The following is a 20,404-nucleotide window of genomic DNA, read 5'->3' on the forward strand; positions in this document are numbered from 1 at the left end:
GTGACCACAATTAAAATATTCAAATCAATAAAATGAATGCATTAACATACACGTACCTGTGATCTTGAGGGCCCGCTGCGATCTTTAGCACAGCGGCCAGCACTCCTGCACCTTCAACTCCCTGTGGCACCACACTGGTGGGTGGTGGGGGGGGGGGGGGGGGGGTATGATTTTCAGTGCCGGGGAGGGGGGCAACAGGGTCAAATACATGTAATGGGTGTAGGGGATGGTGGGAAGGGTTGAACTGTAAACTGTAAGATGTTAAAAGGCAAGTGTTTTGGGGGGGGGGGGGCGGGGAAGAGAGAGTGTGGAAGGGCAAATAGTTAATGCAATTGTTATTGGGGGGGGGGGGAAAAAGGGGCATAAGAAATTTAATTTTGGGGGGGGGGGGGGGGGTTCTGTCTTTAAAAATTTAAATTAGGCAGTAGGGCTGGCTGCCCTTTAAAAATGGCACCAGGGCCTGTGCACCAGCAGCTGACGCCATTGCTGGGGACGGACAGCCCGCCCCATCCACAAGATTCGGGGGAGGGCGGGCAGGCCGCCCCGGCTATTTAAATGAGCCGCCGCGCTCAAGATCGTGGTGGCTCCTTGGTGTACTGCCATTTTTTTGAGCTCGCCGCCGAGCTCTTAAAATCCAGCCCAATAGCTTTTTTCTTCCCAATATTTATCAACTGGGGTATGAGCAAGTTATAGACAACTATGACACTGAGCTGGGCCAACAAGATTGGTCCCACTGTATGCCTTCTGTTGAAGCAACCTGGCACAACGACAGAAGACACAACATACCAATTCTTTTTTTTTAAACTAACTATAAAGTTCTCGATAAAAAGTGACATCTGTGCTAAGGAATGAAAAGTATTTTCATTTACACAGTATTTAAATAGTTAACTATAGCACAGGTAAGTACAGGGTAAAGTTCCCCTAACTGTCTCACACAGTATGCTTCAACTGCACTAGAGATATATATCCTATTTCCAACAATCTGCCTTTCAGAATCAGAACAGTACAGGACAGAAGGAGGCCACTCAGCCCATCGAGTCTGTGCCAGCTCTTTCAAAGCAAGAATTGCAAGAAAAACTGCCAATAAGCACCTAGTTTAAAAGTAACTTTAGGTTGTGGAATAAGAAGACTCTCTTCACTTCAGGCCCACTGTATGACTCAATCTGCTTTGCAAACATTCCAAAAAAGTATTGAAATCATTTTTGTATATGAAAATAGCACCATCAGGTTTGTTTAAACATACTTAAGTGAACACAAGATCAGTTATCGAACTCTGGTTATGCCAATATGCAAGCTAAACATTGTATTCTTTTTTAAATTAAACTGGCCGTAATGGGATCAGCATTTACAAACTGCTGCAATTACTGGCCACTTTAGAAAATACTACACCGATGGTTGGAACTCAATAGGATGGCAGCTGCTTACCTTTCTCTTAATATCTGTAAACTGTGAAAACATCAATGACCAGTAGAATGACAACTCCATTATGTAATAATAATACATGTCAAATAGCAGTTGCTGCAGGAAAGGACAAAAATCTAGTTAATTCTCAATGTATACTTACAGTACCAATAAAAAAAGGTACATAACCCATGTATAAACAGTGCAAATATCATAAGCTGACAAGAACATGAAGTGATACAGTTGAAGATGCATCTTGCTCAGACTTCCCTACTCAAATATATCTTTTATCAATTACATTATAAAGTACCTAGAAACAAAATGTAATTGACAGTTCTCTATGCACGTTTCGGGTCAGCCCCAGAATTGCTACGAATTAATCAAATTTTCCAATACATATGACAGGAACTGGAGGGATTGCATCATGGAAGCTTTTTCACAAGTTGGGAATGATCAAATGCAGCCTTTCACATTGCATTGGGAAATGAAACCGGCTTGTGTCAGTACAGCTACAACACTGGCATCTACCTGACAATGTGGAAAATTGCCCACCTATGCCCTGTCCACAAAAAGCGGGACAAATCGAACCCAACCAATTACTATCCTATTCTCAACCATCAGTGAAGGTGATGGAAGGGGTCAACAATGCTATCAAGCGGCACTTGCTCAGCAATAACCTACTCACTGACGCTCAGTTTGGGTTCCACCAGGGCCACTCCGCTCCTGACCTCATTACAGCCTTGGTCTAAACATGGACAAAAGAGCTGAACTCCAGATGCGAGGTGAGAGTGACTGCCCTCGACAGAGTATGGCATCAAGGAGCCCTAGCAAAACTAGAGTCAATGGAAGTCAGGGGTGGGGGGGATTCTCTGCTGGTTGGAGTCACATCTAACACAAAGGAAGATGGTTGTGGTTGTTGGAGGTCAATCATCTCAGCTCCAGGGCATCACTGCAGGAGTTCCCCAGGGGAATGTCCTAGGTCCAACCATCTTCAGCTGCTTCATCAATGACCTTCCCTCCTTCATAAGATCAGAAGTGGGGATGTTCACTGATGATTGCACGATGTTCAGCACCATTTGCGACTCCTCAGATACTGAAGTAGCCCGTGTCCACATGCAGCAAAACCTGGACAACATCCAGGTTTGGGCTGATAAGTGGCAACTAACATTCATGCCACACAAGTGCCAGGCAATGACCATCTCCAACAAGAGATAATCTATCCATCTCCCTTTGACATTTAACAGCCTTACCATCACTGAATCCCCCAATATCAACAACCTTTGGCTTACTAATGACCAGAAACTGAACTGGACCAACCACAAATACAGTGGCTACAAGAGCAGGTCAGAGGCTAGGAATTCTGCAGTGAGTAACTCACCTCCAGTCTCCCCAATGCCTGTCCGCCATCTAAAAAGGCACACGTCATGAGTGTGATGGAATACTTTCCACTTGCCTGGATGGATACAGCTCCAACACTCAAGAAGCTCAACACCATCCAGGACAAAGCAGCCCTCGACTGGCACCCCATCCACCACCTTCAACATTCGTTCCCACAGCGATAGCTGTGTGTAAATCTACAAGATGCACTGCAGTAACTCACCAAGGCTCCTTAGATAGCACCTTCCAAACTCGCGACCTCTACCACCTGGAAGGACAAGGGCAGTAGATGCATGGGAACACCCCCACCTGCAAGTTCCCCTCCAAGCCACACACCATCCTGACTTGGAACTAGATCGCCGTTCCTTCACTGTCACTGGGTCAAAATCCTGGAACTCCCTTCCTAACAGCACTGTTGGTGTACCCACACCTCAAGGACTGCAGCAGTTCAAGCTCACCACCAACTTCACAAGGGCAATTTAGGAATGAGCAATAATTGCTGGCCTAGCCAGCGACGCCCACATCCCATGAATGAATTTTTAAAAAAAATGGTGGAGTTTGAGTTTGATTTGATTTCATGAACAGCCTTCAAAATGCACACCCTCGATTGTAGCACATGACAGGACTGTTGAGTGTTGGCAGTTTTATCGAATTATAAAAGGATATCACATTCAAAGAACATTTCAGTCTAGCAAGTGGTTTAGCAAAACCCACTTATGTTGGCTTATCTACACAGTAATTGCATGTTATGTGACAGACACCACTATTTTCTGTAAACCATTGGATTCCAACGTATGCCATCCGTAAATACCACACTATACAATGTCTTGGTTTATAGATGTATTCACCTAGGTATTTATCCCTGTATTCTATTTCTTTTTCAAATTCCCATTGTGAGTTTCAAACTGCATCAAATAGATTTAACCTAATTTGAGAAACATATGTTGACCACTGTATTTTTAAACATGCACCATTTGGTTCAAGCACTAGTTTATGGTTAAACATCTGGCAGTCTGCTCCATAGCTAGTCAGATACATTGGATTTACTCCAGAATTTCACAGTGCAACTTTTCTTTCTCCCTCTTTTCCCCTCCCTGCCACAAACAAAAATACAGCACTCAAAGGGGCCCTGGACATGGGGCTTGAAATGGGTCAGTTGTATTTGAATGCAGCATGATGCATACCAGAAACATTAAAAAAAAACAAGAAATTTCCATTAACAAAAGAAAAATGGAAAGGAGGTAGAGACTACTGCCTTATTGAAAGAGTGAAGTTAGCAAACAAGCATCAAATAAATGACAGCTTGTTATGCTCAAAAAAAAAAACCACTAGGAACTGCACGGAGAGAGTCCCATACTTTTCTTTTTAAAGAAAAAAAAACTGTAAAAGTTCTGTCAATTACTGGAGACTCAGTCATGATGCAAAGTCATCAACCTGAAATCTTAACACTTTCTCTCTCCAGATGCTGCCTGATCTGTTAATTATTTCCAGCATTTTCAGTTTTTATTTCAGGCCATCAGCCTGGGTTGAATTCAGGCCTGGATCCCAGATATGAACAGGCAGTGTTGCAGTAACAGGACTCCCAGAACTCCCCAAAAGCTCACTATAAATCTGTATTTTAACGCTGAATGTTTAAATCAGGTGCTTTTAACTTTTAAAAAGGCTTCTGCTCGACTCAGATAGCCAACACCAGCCTCTAAAATTATAGTACGAATCTGTGCCACTCAGGGTATCAAGGCAATATTCAGTTCCTGGACAAAAAGGGCACCTTTATCAAGTGGTGAAACAGTACATTACCCGATTTGGCCAAGTTTACATAGGTTTAGAAACTGGCTCCTGCCAACTAATCTTCTGACAACGTGTGGAATGCCCCTTTCACTGTGGTGTGAAACCAGAAACTCAAATCCTAGTGAGGGGTTGCGTTTATATTTACATTTCAATTTTAATAATTTTAAAATTTCAAATTGAAAAAAAAGGAAACATTATAAACTAAATTTCCTGAAGATTACAGGAAGCTCTGACAAAAAGTGGATTAAACTCCACTGCACAAAACATAGTATTTGTTTACTTCCAAAATAAAAACAGGGATCAAATCACCATTGTTCAGCTCTCACCTGATACGGGTAGTTATACCAGCAATGTCGTGTGTCCCAGAACCAGGGAGCCTAGAAGAAAGCAGAAACAGACTTAGGTACTGCAGTGACAGTTATACTGGACTGGTGTCCAATAGAAACGCTTATTTTCCCCAACTATCCCTCTCCCAAAATGTTTTTTTTCCTTGAAGGCAGCAACTCACGGGCTCAGTACCTTGGCCACTAACCTCTTGTCGCACTAATCTGGACAGTGGGCTGGGGCACATCCCAACCTAGGCTAATCCTTTCTTTATCGGGCAGCCAAAAACATGCACTGCCCAAATTATCAGCAGTGGGGAATCTTGACCTATTTCCCTCCTAACCCTTAGGGCACGGAGAGCGACTGTAGCACCATTACAGTCCCATTAACTCAGCACATGCCATTGACTGAATTGGGACCTCCCTCAACTGTATGATGTACTACTACACCACAAAAAAAAAAGTGAATTCACCCACTGAGCCATCAGGAGGAGCCAGATTTACACACATGTCAGGATTAGGACCTCCAAAAAAAAAGGGCACATTATTACCACCTTTAGAAACCAAGAACAATGCTTATTCTTAACTTTCAGTCTGTCTAGCCAGCCCATAACAGAGATAAGATTAAATTACACAGCATCAGTTTCATATATTTGCTGAAAGCACAATTTAAAAAGACTACAAAACAGGAGCAGGCTCCACGCTTCATTTAAAAAAAAAAATCCGAGTAGGGTTTTCACAGAGGTCAGTAAGTCATGGGTTCAAAATTCCATTCCACAGACTTGAACGCATAATCCAGACTAACACTCCAAAGAGTATTGTGGGAGTGCTGCACGGTTACAAGTGCTGTCTTTTGGACAGGATTTATTTATTTTTTTTTTTAAGAACAGAAGTACCATCTGCCCTCTTAGGCACTATTCGAAGAGCAGGAAAGTTCTTCCCAGTGACCTGGCCAATATTTATCCTACAACCAACATCACAGACAGACAGAGACAGAGAGACAGAGTGTGAAACTTGGCTGTCACTTTTCCCCAAGTTACAACAGTGACTGTACTTCAAAAGTACTTTTCTGTCTGCATAAATCTGGTCTACTGCCTACCTGACATCACTCACAGAAGCTCATTGCAACTGGCAGCAGCAGACTAAATGACTTTGCAACACATACTCAGGCTTAGAATGGCACTCCGGGGTAGAACAGAACAGTTGTACAGCCTGCAAAGTCAGTCCAGTTAGTGCAAACTGAAGGTTCAGCTGGATCTTAGAAAGATCCATCTTCAGTTTACTAACAGCTTTTGGCTAACATCTTAAAATACATCACTGCATATTCAGCAAGTAAGTGAACACCAGAAACCTGCTCTGTTGGAGATAGGCAAAAGTTGCTCGTGTTACAGGAGTGACGCCAACAGCAGATGCTGGGGTCTCCCTCACTCAGCTACATGTCACCAGCTGATTATATCCAAACAGAAGGCATTGCAGACCCACAAAAAGACACCAAGGCCACCACAAATTGCCAATCCTCTACATTTCATGCTATAGAAATCTATAGACCAGCACCTGATGGAAACTTCAAAAGCAAGTGGCAAAGCAGCTGCATTCCCAAAACAGCAATTAAATTCAGTGAATGCAAACGTGCCTAAATGGTATAGGAAGCAGCATAGTTGCAGAACACTCAGCATGTGTAACACCCATGGTGACAAGATAATGCGGAGCAAAACCAGATTCAGTAGAAATCAGAGCACGTAATTACATCATATGTTGGTGCTCAGCAGCCCCCATGGGGAAAGAGACAGGAAGGAGGCAGCACATAACACAAAAGTGGAGGGATGCAAGATTGATTCCCAACTCCACCTTCTTCCCCCAATCCAAGCCAAACTCCCTCCCACTGGAGCAAGGGTGAAAAACCATTGGGATGATACTGGTCACCAAGCCACATCATGCATCTCCCCAACAGACAGCTGAGAAACATGAGACTTGGGAGCAGGTTGCCCGCAGGCCTGCCTTTCCAGTTATCAGATGCTTAGTCCAGCGGGATCTGCACAGAGAAACAAACAGATGAAAACATGTGCAGCACTCTCAATGGTTTATTGGTTAAAAGGCACCACCCAAGTATGGTACTGAATATTGAAGCTCAGAAGGCTTCAAGTTTATTCTCTGATCTGAGCAAAGTTAACTGCCATTGGTCAGAGCAGCAGATGGGACACTAGAATTGGCCTCAGGCCCCCTGGGCTATTGGGGGTGGGGAAAAAGGGCAGCGAAGCCTCATGATCATTCAGTGACCCGCTGTTAGAAAGCGCTGTGTGTGATTCCCTCTCCTCGAATGGGCAGTCAGGCTACAGATAATCACTGTGCAGTTTACCTAAAAACAAAAATGCCAGTGAGCACCTGCATAATTGTACTCCAGCAAAGAGTCAACACCAACTGGAGAGGAAGAGGAGGGAAGGGCACAAAAGTACATGTAGTCAGAATTCAAACATGTCTTGCTTCTGTACATCAAGAGAGAGAGCAGAAAGCCATTATGCTGAGAACACTGCAAAAGAGATGCACTTTTTTTTTTTTTTAAAGTTCTGCTCTTATAGCTTGCAAGAATTCCAAAATGTCTTCATCGAGGCCCTGCAGCAAGTTCCTACATCAGTCAGTGCAGAATTAAATTACCTTACGAGGCCTGGAAAAAGACTTGGTATTCTTACATAGCTGCTATTGTTTACACTGTAAAAGATTTATTGTAGAAAAATGTGTTTTGAAAATGCACATGAACCTCAGACTGCAAGGTTCTCACACAAACATACCCAGTAAAAAAGGACTGTAAAGCTCTTTTTAAAAAAAAAAGGTAAAGAATGCAGTGGTAGGGCAGGGTTTAAAAAGTGTAGTTTTATCACCATGCAGATCTGGAAGATCTCGGGCACAATCTCTGGTCAATATAGAGTTAGTGCTGTCAGACAGAGCAGCCATACAGACGTGCTGTGCCCTCAGTGCCAGCAAAAGGCTACCCAATGTCTCCACTCCTGACCACTATCCATTAGTAATGTTTTTTTTAATGTATTCTTGTGATGCAGGCAACACTCGCATTGCCCATTGGGGGGGGGGGGGGGGGTAGCAGGGATCATTTTCCTTTAACCGCTGCAGCCCTTGTGGAATTCCAAGATTCTGACCCAGCAATAAAAGAAATGGCAATAGATATCCAAATTAGGATGGTGGGCAACTGGAGGTGATGGTGTTTCGATGGCATTGCTGTCCTTTTCCTTGGCAAAAGATAGAGATCACAGATGAGGAAGGTGCAGTTGAAGTGTAGTGAGCTGTTCTAGTGCACTGTACAGCTAGTACATGCTACAGTCAGTGTGCCTATGATGGAAAACGGTGCAAGAGGTGCCGATCCAGTGGACTACTAGTCATGGCGGACACTGAGCTTTGAGTACTATTGCTGTTGTACCAATTCAGACAAGTAGTGAGTATTGCATCACATCCCTTTCTAGAGTCTTGTAGATTGTGGAAAGGTTGAGCTATGACAAGGTGACTCATTCATCGCAGAGTAACCAGGCTCTGCCCTGCTCTTGCAGTCATGGCGTTATGACGACTGGTATATTTAAGCTTCTGGTGAATGGTCATTGGGGCTCCTCTTGTTGGAGGTGGTCATCACCTGGCACTTAGATGGCACAAAATGTTACCTACCACTTGCTAGTCCATGCCTAGTGTCATCCAAACTTGCTGTAGGCAGTGTCCACTCCTGACCTTGACAGAAGCAACTGAAAATGGTTAGGCTGAGGACCTCCTGTTATGAGCCCAAGTCAATGCCTTCAGGAGAGGTGGGAGAATTTTAAGGGAAAATTTTTTTTTTCAAGCACATTTCTTTGCTGCAACGTTACAGCCCATAATAATAATAAAAAAGGCACTCAGGATCACAACCCTTCCTGAGTGGAGCCACAAAATTAGTAGGAGGTGGGAAGCAAATTACTTAGTAGCAGCCACCTGACACTACTAATAACAGTTCAAAATTGAGAAATTATGGTTTATGTTGCCTGCAAGGATATTTGGCAGAGACTGTTGAAAACTCTTTGTACAAGTACACTGTGGTTACAAAGCAAATCTTAGGTAATTTGGCTATTTATGGTCTTGTATTGCAAACTAAAGACTACCACCACTACAGAAACTTATTTACATACAAAAGGTGTACACAGCCATGAAAAGAAAAAAATATCCTGCCCAGACGTGCTACAATAAGGCTGGTGAGAGCAAACAGCAGTCGTATCTCACCAAAAACATGAGACTAGAACAGTTAAACGCAGTTTGGTTTGAGACAGTAACTTTTTTTTTTTTAAAAAAGGTCACCAGAGAGGGGGGAAAAAAAAGGCACAATTTTTTAAGTGATGCATGTAAATGATACAATATTTACTGCAACATGAATTGCATTGCCTTGTTGCAGTATTTGGCAAACCTCAGAAATTTGCCTAAGCACTGTTAAAAGGGTAGATACCCGATTAAAATCTTGTTAAGACCCAGTGACCATAGCTACAACAGCCAACACAAATTGGAAGAATGAAGCCATCACGGACTTGGGGTGCCGGAAATAAAATAACTTACCACATCAGTAACTTAGCAACAGACCATGAGGCCTGGCAATGGTCCATCCAGTTATTAAAAACTTCACGAGAGCGAGAGACAGAGAAAATCAGTAAAAACAGCAATACCCTGGAGCCTCATTTCTGTGCTCGAGTTCTTAACTGCAAGCTCTGCCAAAGCAGTGGAGGAAATCAGACCAGATCGGTCAAATTTACTTAAATATTTTTTTTTTTTAAAATATCAGCATTCACATCCTATTTTTCCCACAACACAGGATCATGCTTCATTGATTTTCTTCTTTCAGACAAGTATGTTAATCTCTCTCTCTCCGCTTCTTAAAATCAGACTGGTTACAGCACAGAAGGAGACCATTCGGCCCATCATGTCCATGCTGACTCTCCCTCTTCTCTTTCCAAAGACCTTGCCCTCTAACTTGCACAAAAAGGAACCATAAACACTTCCAGATTGTGTGCGTGAGAAATATTGTTGACATGCTGCTGGCCAAGATTAATGGGAGAGCATGGATTATTTTTTTTTAAATCGTGCAGTTTGAGCAGAGTGCTTAACAAACTTTATAATAAAAGCAAATCTCCAGCTGATTGCATTGGGTTACTAACTTGCAACCAGTTTATTCAGTCAACCTTCCTTGCAATATTTTTTTAAAGAATGGCTCTAAAATGTAAAATGGAATTTGTATTAAATTTTTTTTTTTTTTTTTTTACACTTTGATTGGATAGACTGTTCAAAGATAAGTCAAAAAACAGCTTGCTCAAAAGAGGCTGGATAAATGAGACAAATGTACTTGGTGTAGATAAAGCCCCAAGACATCATGGCCCAAAAATTCCAGCAACCGGTCAAATGACACCCACCATTAGTTAGACTTGTCCTTATCCGTTTAATCTCAGGTGATACTTTGCACGGCAAGTTGCTTGAATTGGGAGATCAAAACAAGGCACCTGGGATTGGAGCGAACAGGGCAAGCAACTGTACCTCCTTATCCAGATTGAAGGATTGTGAAATGAACAGCATAAGATCTGAACAAGGACGTGCAAGTTAGAGTGGGCGAATTCAATGTGAAATCAGGTAGAGAAAGGGGGGGGGGGGGGGGTGAGAAATTGGATTAAGAAACAAAATTAGAAAAGTAGAAGACACATTCAATTTTTTAAAACCCCTCAAACAAACAATTAAAAACTGAAGGAATGAGACTCTAAACTTATAAAAAATTGTTAAGTTTCAGTGCCAGGGAGGTTGACTGGCAGTAATTAACACTACATCAGCAATCCTCATGTCGAGGAAGATTCTTCCTTGCAAATGACTGGATGGAAGCAAGAGGTCAGTGTTGGTTGTGGGTTCGCAGACGGCTTATGAACGCTATCTTAGCCTTGCAGGTTCTCCCACAGGGAGATCGGTTGTTGGCCAGTTGAGGTGGTGCTGGATTGTTGGCTCGAGCAGCTGCCCTCTTTCAGTGGCAGCCTCTTGGCAATATTTTTGATTAATTGCACCATTTTGGTCACAATTGAGCATCTGTTTCCCATGCACTAATGTTAATAGAGCAGACCTTCATGGAAGCTTGGAGATTGAGATGGCCTTTGAAATGTTTCCTTTGGTCCTCGTGAACGGGCTCCCTGGTGTAGCTCAGAGAGCACCTGTTTAGGCAGTCTCGAGTTGGGCATTCTGATGACGTGTCCAGTCCATCTGAGCAGAGATTATCATGGCCTCTATACTTGGCGTTTCGGTGTCCTATAGGATGCTCACGTTTGTTCTTTTGGCCTCCCTCTTGATTTTCAAGATCCTTCTAAGACAGCGTTGATGTTATTCTAGGACCTTGATATGGCGGCTATAAGTTGTCCAAGCTTCAGCACTGTAGAGAAGCAGGAGGTGAACCCCTGCCTGCATAGACTTTGAGTTTAGTGTTGGGTCTGATATCACGATTCTCAAAAACTCAAGTATGTAATTTACCATCGGCTGAACTAACACATTGGATTCAGTGGTGTACCTCTTCAATGGCAGCTTTTTGAGAGAGATAACTTCCAAGAAAAGGGAAGCGAGGGACACTTTCCAACACTTCATGAACCTCATTGAAGGCGTAGGATTTGATATATTTGGTGTGGGTTGGTAGAGGATTTAAGTCCCATGCTCTCGTAGGCTTTGGTGAAAACGTCAACTACCTGTTGTAGCTCTTCTTCAGAGTGAACACTAACTTGTGCATTGTAGTTCTTTCACAGAAGTGGTCGTTGTCTTGGTTTTGGCCTTCAGCTGGTGGAGGTTGAAGAGTTCACTTATTGCACGGACAGGCTCCTCCCAGATGTGGTAATTACTGTCAGTAGCAAGTTGCTGCAAGAAAGAAAGATTGAGAATAGTGTTGGTGCAATGACACCCACCTGTTTTGACAGGGAAGGGGTCTGTGGTGAAGCTGTTGCATAGTACTGTTATTTACATATCATCATGTAGGAGACGGATAAGGTTTGTGAACTTAGCTGGGCATTTATATCACTGTAGCACCTTCCAAAGGGCAGTTCAATTCACTGAGTCTGCACTTTCCCTGAAGTTGGCATGCTGCGAAGATCATGTCTGTTCCTCTGGTGGGTCAGAAGCCACACTGGGATTCTTGAACTTAACACTTTCTGTGGCAAGTTTAATTCATAACCACAGTGCAAGTGCATTTGAATAATGAGCCAGACAGCAAGATGCCATTTTTGCAAAGCTAGCAGCAGAGCAGCAAATCTCAGACAGCAACTTTTTGATTTCCACATCTAATTGCACAGCTGCCCTCACCTGAAGTTGCTGGTGCATTTGCATATAAACAGCAAACTATTAGCCGCACAGCAATCTTTGGGGCAACATACTGGTTTGTTCCTCCCATTCCCAAATGCTAGCTGATCTCAGTAGAACAGTGTTTGCCATTACATGAATTTTGGAGCATCTTCAGAGTTACATAAAAGAGCAAGGTTCAAAGCAAAATATGAAAGCACTGGGTAAAGACAGAAGACTTAACTTCTGAAGTGAAACTGTAGTTATTGCTTTGGGGGTGGGGTGGGGGGGGGGGGGGGTGTAGTTTTCCACTCAATCTTTTACTGCACAAACTAGCTGACACTGAGGGCAGGTTGCACAGGACTCACAGCAGGAAGCCCATTAGAAACAGCTGCCCATAGGAGTTGCATTGGCAGTGATTTATGCACTGCAGGTCAGGATTCCTCAGTACAAGTTCAACTTAGTCACTCTTTACACTTTGACATAAAAGTTGGAGAATAAAGCACTACCAGAGTGTTAAAATATAAAAAGATAGTGTTAAGTGCAGCACCACAGGTTGTTGGACGTGGACTTCAGCTTTTGATTCCAGCCATATTAGAGTGGACAGGTATGGAGTGTAGGCCAGATATATCCTCACACAGAAAGTGTTTTAAACAGCAAGAAACACCAACCACAATTGTTCCGAGTCAGTTAGTTTAAGGAATTAAAAAAGGTCACCAGTACAACCACACCATAAAGCAACCGAATGGCATCTGTACTGGCACTTTAAATAGAAAAGGGAATAACTAATTAAATGCAGCAAACATTAGACAACTCAGGTCATTACTGGAAGTAAAAAAAAAATCCAAAATTCTCTGCCCACACACCAGAGAGGAGCCACTCATCACCATGTCTACGTCACCCACACACTGCACCATGTAAAGTCATCCCCATTGAATGTATACATTAAAATCTGTGCCATCAAGTGTTTTGGTACAAAAATATCTTTCACTAGTTGAATACTTTGGAGCAATGAGGCGAGGCTGGAGTTACCACTTATGAATAGAAAGCAACACACAAAACTGTTCTACTCTTAACATAATAGAAGCTAGCTCCTTGACATTGCATCACCACAGTCCCATCAATTGTTTCCCTGCATACCTCACTAACTCTACACAGCCATTGATGTTACTTGCCCAATTTAACTAGGCAGCCATCGGGTCAAACCCCATTCCAGAGACTCGAACACAAAATCTAGGCGGACACTCCAGACACTAAATCGAAGTTCTGCCTGCCCTCCCAGGTTGATGTGAAAGATGCTGTTGCACTATTCAATGGGCAGAGGCATTCTCCAGATGTCCTGGCCAACATTAATCACCAAACCTACATCGCTATCAAAAAAGATTACTTGGCTATTTGCCTCACTGTTTACGGGAGCTTGCTGTGCATAAATTGGCCACTGTTTTCCTATACAACAGTGACTACACTCCAAAAGTACACTGCTGGCTGTAAAATGCTTTGGGACATCCTGAGGTACTGAAAGGTGCTACAGAAATGCAAGTGCTTTCTTTACTTTAATACACAAGTAAACCCACCCCCCCCAAACTATTTCTGCATTGAAGTATAAACCAGAAATTCAAGATGCAGCACATCTCATCTCAGATTTACATTGGGAAGTAACAAAACACTGTGAATGTCACTTATACAAACTGCCACCTATGCTGCACATTTGATAACTCCACGTCAGCCTGTTTGTAGGATCATTGCTGCTGTGAAGAGGATGACCAATGATCATCTTGACCAAAAGAATGATGACAATAATGCTGTCTTCTGTGGAGGGAGGGTGGTGCAGATATACAAACACACACACACATACAGCACTTACCTTCCATAGAAATCTCACTCCATAGAAGAATATATAGAAATAAAATACAAGCCTCCACCTGCAAATACAAAACACTTGAAATCAGAAAATGGGAGGGGGTTATCCCCATCAAATCCAAGGAGCTCAGTTGACCAATCTGGATTCCAATGAAAAATTAAGAAAGGTTTTCAAATTGAAAAACAAAAATACTCTTTCTTTCCCCCCCACCACCCCCCACTCCGAACCCAATCTATTCCCAGCTCTATACTGGCTGCTAGGAACTTTAAAAGAACAACCCACAACAACTATTTGGCCAGTTTTCTCCTTAGTGAGCAAGTACCCAGCCTTGCTTTCATTCCCCTGAGCAGCACTGCTACATCAATGACTCAATAGGTGAAGGGTCATTGGCCACAAGCCTCCCTGATAAACCCAGCCACTTCTCAACCAATGGGAAAAATAATTTGAAGAGAAAAACAGCTACATTCATCCTTCCAGAATGCAGAGTCTACACAACTTAAATCTTCATTATCTTGAATGCCCTTAACAAGAAGTCAGTGATTACAGTATTTACTGGAGCTTTTATAGCCAGCCTTCAACCGGAATCACAGTCACTGCTATTAAGAACTTAAGTGAATCATTAGGAGCCACTCACCAGCACCACTCTGTGCCACAATTACTTCTTGGTCAGGTTCTTGGAGGCTTTCCTATACCTGCAATCTGCGGCGCTGTGTATCTATTACACATGCATAATACACAATGAACACAGCTTTACAGGTCAACATAACAGGCTGAGCCGAGTTCACAAGTGACTGGACCATAAAACGTGAATCGTGCTAAATGCTTCACACCTTCCAACTTTCTACCAGGGGTCTATTAAGTGAAGTTATGAAACATAGGCATGTGTTACAGTTAAGCAGTTTTGGCCTTTGAAATTTTGCCAAATGGAGTTTTAAACAGGAAAATTTAAAGCCAACTTAAACTTTTTTTCTGGACAAGTCTTAAAAAGCCAATTTTCTGTCAGCTATAATGTGTAAAAGTCATTTTAGGATGATTCAATCCTTTCATACAATCAAAGCCCGTTTTTAGTTCAAATAACCTCACCATCATGACTTCCTTAACTGAAAAAAGGTATGTACTATGCCCAGATCTATGCCACTGAAACCAGCTGCAGTGTAGTCTGGGGCAACTTATCCTCACATTCCCCAACCTGCCCACCACCGCCACCCATCCATGGGGTGAGCACTTGGCTGTCCTTGCCCTTCTCTAACTGCATGGTTAAGATTGGAAACTTGGGCGACCAGAGAAACTCCAGTGACTGCATGGCATTATGCAGTGGAGTATGAATGCAATGTAGCACTGGGGGAAAGATTTCTCTTTTATCGTTTCATTGAAAAAAAAACAACTAGGTTCTACCATCAGGGTCCCCAAGAAAGGTGCCATGTACAATTGCAGTCTGTGCAAAGTTAACTTCCAGCCACTTGAACAAGGTACCTAGATGGCAGCTAGTGCCATAGATGCATATCCAGCAAGTCAACACCTTTAGGAGAGCAGGGGTGAAGCCAAAAAGAATGAAAATTAAAGGATCAAAGATTAATTATCTCATTCACTACCCCCTTCCTTTCTCTCACTGCAATCAGTGTTAACCTTTCTTCAAAAGGAATATACATCTGAATGTTAACTGGTCTTCTCTTCAAATACTGATTGACTTATTGTGTATTTACATCTCCAGTATTTGGAGACAATTCTAATTATTTACAACCAATTTTGAGTAGTGCAAATGGCAAGTCTCTCTCCACAGTGTTGTGGGGAAAGGGGAGGTGATAAGCAAAGCAAGTGCTTCAGTTCTACAGGGGCTCAATACATATTTAGTGAAATTAACTTTTTGAAGACTGGAGTCTCTCTGAACTTAGAAATGTAAGCAGATAGCTAAATGTTGGTACAGTTCAAAAATGCCAAGACTATTCCAGATTCTGCAAATTAAATGGAAGCAGCCTGGTGCATAGCATGCTGGCATATTGATGCACTGAACACTGATCGGTGCCTGTGAATCTCCACTAAAGGTAAAAGCAGAGGGGACATACCCTGGAAAAAATAAGGGGGCTGTGCTGGGAGGCGAAAAACTACATTTGGGAACAATTCAATCCAGACCATTCTCTTTCCTCCCAGAAGGGATCATGGAATGGCATATTAGGGGTTAGGAAGTGAGGCTGCTGCCTTCATAGGATCTCTGCAAATTGGTTTCTAAATTTCTAAACAAATAGCCTCACATTTTGAAAGCCAAAAGAGGAGTGCTACAGTAGAGTCAGAGAGATACAACACTGAAACAGGCCCTTCGGGCACCCGAGTCTGTGCCGACCATCAACCATCCATTTATACTAATCCTACATTAATCCCATATTCCTTCAATTCTCCTACCACCTACCTACACTAGGGTAAATTGGCCATTGTGAATTGCCCCATCTTTTGGCCGAGAGGGGAAACTGGAGCACCCGGCGGAAACCCACGCGATCACAGGGAGAACTTGCAAAGTCCACACAGGCAGTACCCAGAACCGAACCCGGGTAGCTGGAGCTGTGAGGCTGCAGTGCTAACCACTGTGCCACCCCTCAGATTAATAAAGCTAACATTTTCACATGGATCAGCATGTGAAAGTCAACCTATGGCCAACAATCCAGCTCCCACCACAGTGCTAGACCAGTACTCTGTCCCACCCAGCTCTTAGCATGATATTTAGGAAGTGCAACACACTAGGTTAAGAGAAACATGTGGACATGCGAAAAAGAGAAACAGCTTTCCTGGAAAGGCTAGACCACAAACCCCTATTGAATTCTTGTAAGACAAGCTAGGTCAAATACATCTCCACCAGACTATGAAAAGAAGTGATACAGCATTTCAGAGCTGGCCAGGATCCCAGGAGGTGCAGCAAGAGATTAATAAAGAAATGCAGTTTTCAGTTGGGCAATGCATTATTGGATAGTGCAGCAAGTGAATGTTTGAAATTGTCTCTTCAGTCATCAGTAATATGTTTATATTCCACTCCATAATTTAAATATTTCCTCCTCTTCCAACCCCAGTAGAAAACTCTTCCAAATGATTTGATTGTCGGCAAGTATCACTAAAAAGAGAATGAATGTCATCTGCTTAGAGCGAGAATTTGTCCCGTCATCTCCTGCTCCACTGTTAATCAAGGAAAGCAGATGGGGTGGGGTGTGAGTTCCACTTGGAAAGTGTTGGGACTACCACAGAAAATGCTGGGCCACCAACTTGCAATTCTTTTCCTTAGCAATATTTTCCTCTTTCCTGAGGGTGTTGACTTCTTCACTGGAGCAGAGCTCAGTGGGTGCCAACACTTTGCCCAAGTGGCAACAGTCAAGGCCACTGATTTACGTGACTGAATAAGTCAAATTCTGTTACCTTCAGGAATTTTACTACCCATTTGGGGGAAAATCCAATTCCACTCGATTACGAATCAGGGCCATTGGTTTACAGTGACTGAGTAAGTAAATTTCCAATTTTTGTTACATGGAAGTCCTGTATTTCCAGACATTTTCGAAATCATATTGCCCACTTCCATGCATGCCATAAATCAGTGGCCTTGATCATTATTCACACGAGACCAAGCTATCTGACTATGGGGGAAACTTTGTATCTAAGCCCAATCACGTTTGCACCCACACACACATCAAGCAGGAGGTTTAGTTTAGTTTAGTGATACAGCACTGAAACAGGCCCTTCGGCCCACCGAGTCTGCGCCAACCATCAACCACCCATTTATACTAATCCTACACTAATTCCATATCCCTGCCACATCCCCACCTGTCCCTATATTTCCCTACCACCTACCTATACTAGGGGCAATTGCTAATGGCCAATTTACCTATCAACCTGCAAGTCTTTGGCATGTGGGAGGAAACTGGAGCACCCGGAGGAAACCCACATGGTCACAGGGAGAACTTGCAAACTCCACACAGGCAGTACCCAGAATTGAACCCAGGTCGCTGGAGCTGTGAGGCTGCGGTGCTAACCACTGCGCCACTGTGTTGAATAGCAATCAGGAGCGGCAACCCCAGTTGATTTTCTTCTCCCCTAATCCGCAAGTACTACAGGAAATCATAAAGCCCCTACTGCTACTCTGATTCAGATCAAGAAATTGATCCTGGGATCTTTCCAGTCTGTATTTCTCAAGAGTTGGAGACTTTTACCTTAGACATCAGAATTGCCACATTTATGTTCCCCAAAGCTCAATATCACTGCCATTAAATCGATGGACGCCAATATAAAACTTCAGAACAGCTAGAATGCTGACCAAAGTTCAAGAGACACCAACTATACACCCATTTCCATAAACTATACTTGCCGCCACAATATCAAACTGCTGAACATGCAGGAATATCATTCAGTTTGTGGCTCTAACATTCATGGCAGCCGAAGACTTTCCAAAAAAAGAAAAAGGTGCTGCACTGCCTCTTCCTTGCTTTCTTGGTCCGTAACCAGCCACGAATCGTTTAAGATTAGCTTGGTGGTACTTGGTTTCCCTCTCCCTCCCACAAGACCAGACTCTTTGCTACTGTGTCTGTACCTAGGCAATGGGAGGTACAAGTGTACAGACTACACCAGATTCACATTTTAAAAAAATAAACACACACTCAGGACAAATCTGCTTCTGCAAGTCACTTTTTTTGAAAAAAGGAAAAAAAAAAAAAAACAGGTGGAGCTTTTCACAAAAGTTACTGGGTTTATTTTATTACACTGACCAATGAGGCACACTGTAGTAAACACTGCTACACTACTGTTGGTCTCCCTCCTTGTACAACTTTAGGACATAGACTGGTGAACATAGAAAAAAGTGTGAAGTGATTTATTTCACAGGAAGAATGAGGGGAGGCAATGTAAATTCAATGGTACAAATTTTCAAGGGGGTTCAGGAACAGAGTGACCTGGGGGTTCAAATACACAAATCTTTCAAGATGGCAAGACAAGTTGAGAAGGCTGTTAAAAAGCTAAAATGGTACCAGGGATTTCAGTTACGTGGAGAGACTAGAAAAGCTGGAAGCCCCCTTAGAGTTGAGACAGTTAAGGGAGATTTGATAGAGGTGCTGAAAATGAGGAAGGACTTTGATAAGAGTAAATAAGGAGAAACTGTTCCAACTGGCAAGATGATCAGTAATCAGAGGGCACAGATTTAAAAAGGTAACTGGCAAAACTGCCAGAGGCAACATTAGGAAAACATTTCTTTTTAAATAAACACCGCGAATGATGATGATCTGGAATGCACTACCTGAAAGTGGTGGAAGCAGATTCAGTAGTAACTTTAAAAAAAAGGAATTGGAAATATACTCGAAGGGGAAAAATTTGCACGGTTATGAGACAAGAGCAGGAGAGTGGGACTAATGGATAGCTCTTTCAAAGAGCCAACACAGACAATGTCGAATGGCCCCTGTGCTGTACTATTAGTCATCATTTTTAAACTAAAAAAAGTCAATGCTTACTAATATTGGTCAGCAGGAATTAAATTGCTCCAATAGTCACTCTCACTATATAAAATATGGGCAAAGGCACCCCTTAACACGATAAAACAGGGGGCAAAAAAAAAAAAAGGCAAAAATATAGTGGGCCATGCAGAATTTGGTGCTGGTGGGTTATGGAAGTCTTGCAGGAGCGTGGTCATTACTCATTTTCACCGAAAACCAAAAGCCAATTGTAAAAGCTGATAGTACTACTGTTGTCGTTCATGCTCTGCCGCCGCTGCCCTAGGCTTGACCGCCATTGCTGCCTATGCTCTGCCGCCTTTGCCACTCGTGCTTTTTCGCTGCTGCTCTAAACTCAGCCATTGCCGCTCGTGCTCTGCCGCCGCTGCCCTAGGCTTGTCTGCCATTGCCACCTGTGCTCAGCAGCCATTCTTGCCCAGCTGCTGGTGCGGTCAATGCCACTTGTGTCATTTTCTCTTCTATTCAGAAGACTGAAGAGAATATTAAAAGGTTTGGCAATGTGTTCGGAGCATTGAAATGCCAAGCAAGACCAATGCCAAAACACTATGGTAACCAGGAACTGCACTTTTCTTTCATTCCTGGTCATTATGGCTCTTGTGGTGGAACCTGGAATAGGATTCCAAAACTCCAGCAACAAACCCAAAATCCCAAGTAATGAAAAATCAATTTTCACTTATTCAGTCATCGTAAACCAGTAGCCCCAGTTATGGGCAAAGTCCATCCCAATTAAAGAACACACTTTCACTTACATCTTTGTCCTCCAATTGATCCTTTATCTTTCTCAAAAGAAAAAAAATCTTACTTTCAGATGGGGATGGGGAAGGAAACTCAAGCAACAAATTGTATAGATTTCCCCACCCATCCTAATGAATGTTGAA

At 42.8% G+C, this 20,404-nt stretch overlaps 1 protein-coding gene across 2 annotated transcripts in view; it reads right to left on the reverse strand.

Annotated features, from left to right (window-relative positions):
* cers5 (ceramide synthase 5) overlaps positions 1–20,404 on the reverse strand; it is a 116,431-nt gene that overhangs the window by 36,175 nt on the left and 59,852 nt on the right. Inside the window, exons 4-6 of one of the 2 annotated variants that reach the window (XM_068024773.1) lie at positions 14,059–14,116; positions 4,893–4,943; positions 1,426–1,518 (exon numbers count right to left, since the gene is read on the reverse strand). In XM_068024773.1, coding sequence (XP_067880874.1) covers positions 1,426–1,518; positions 4,893–4,943; positions 14,059–14,116 — 202 coding nt within the window. The remainder of the gene's footprint in view (positions 1–1,425; positions 1,519–4,892; positions 4,944–14,058; positions 14,117–20,404) is intronic. The other variant, XM_068024774.1, reaches the window with a different exon arrangement.

Source organism: Heterodontus francisci, chromosome X (genome assembly GCF_036365525.1).
Source record: "Heterodontus francisci isolate sHetFra1 chromosome X, sHetFra1.hap1, whole genome shotgun sequence".
NCBI classification, from domain to species: Eukaryota; Metazoa; Chordata; class Chondrichthyes; order Heterodontiformes; family Heterodontidae; genus Heterodontus; species Heterodontus francisci.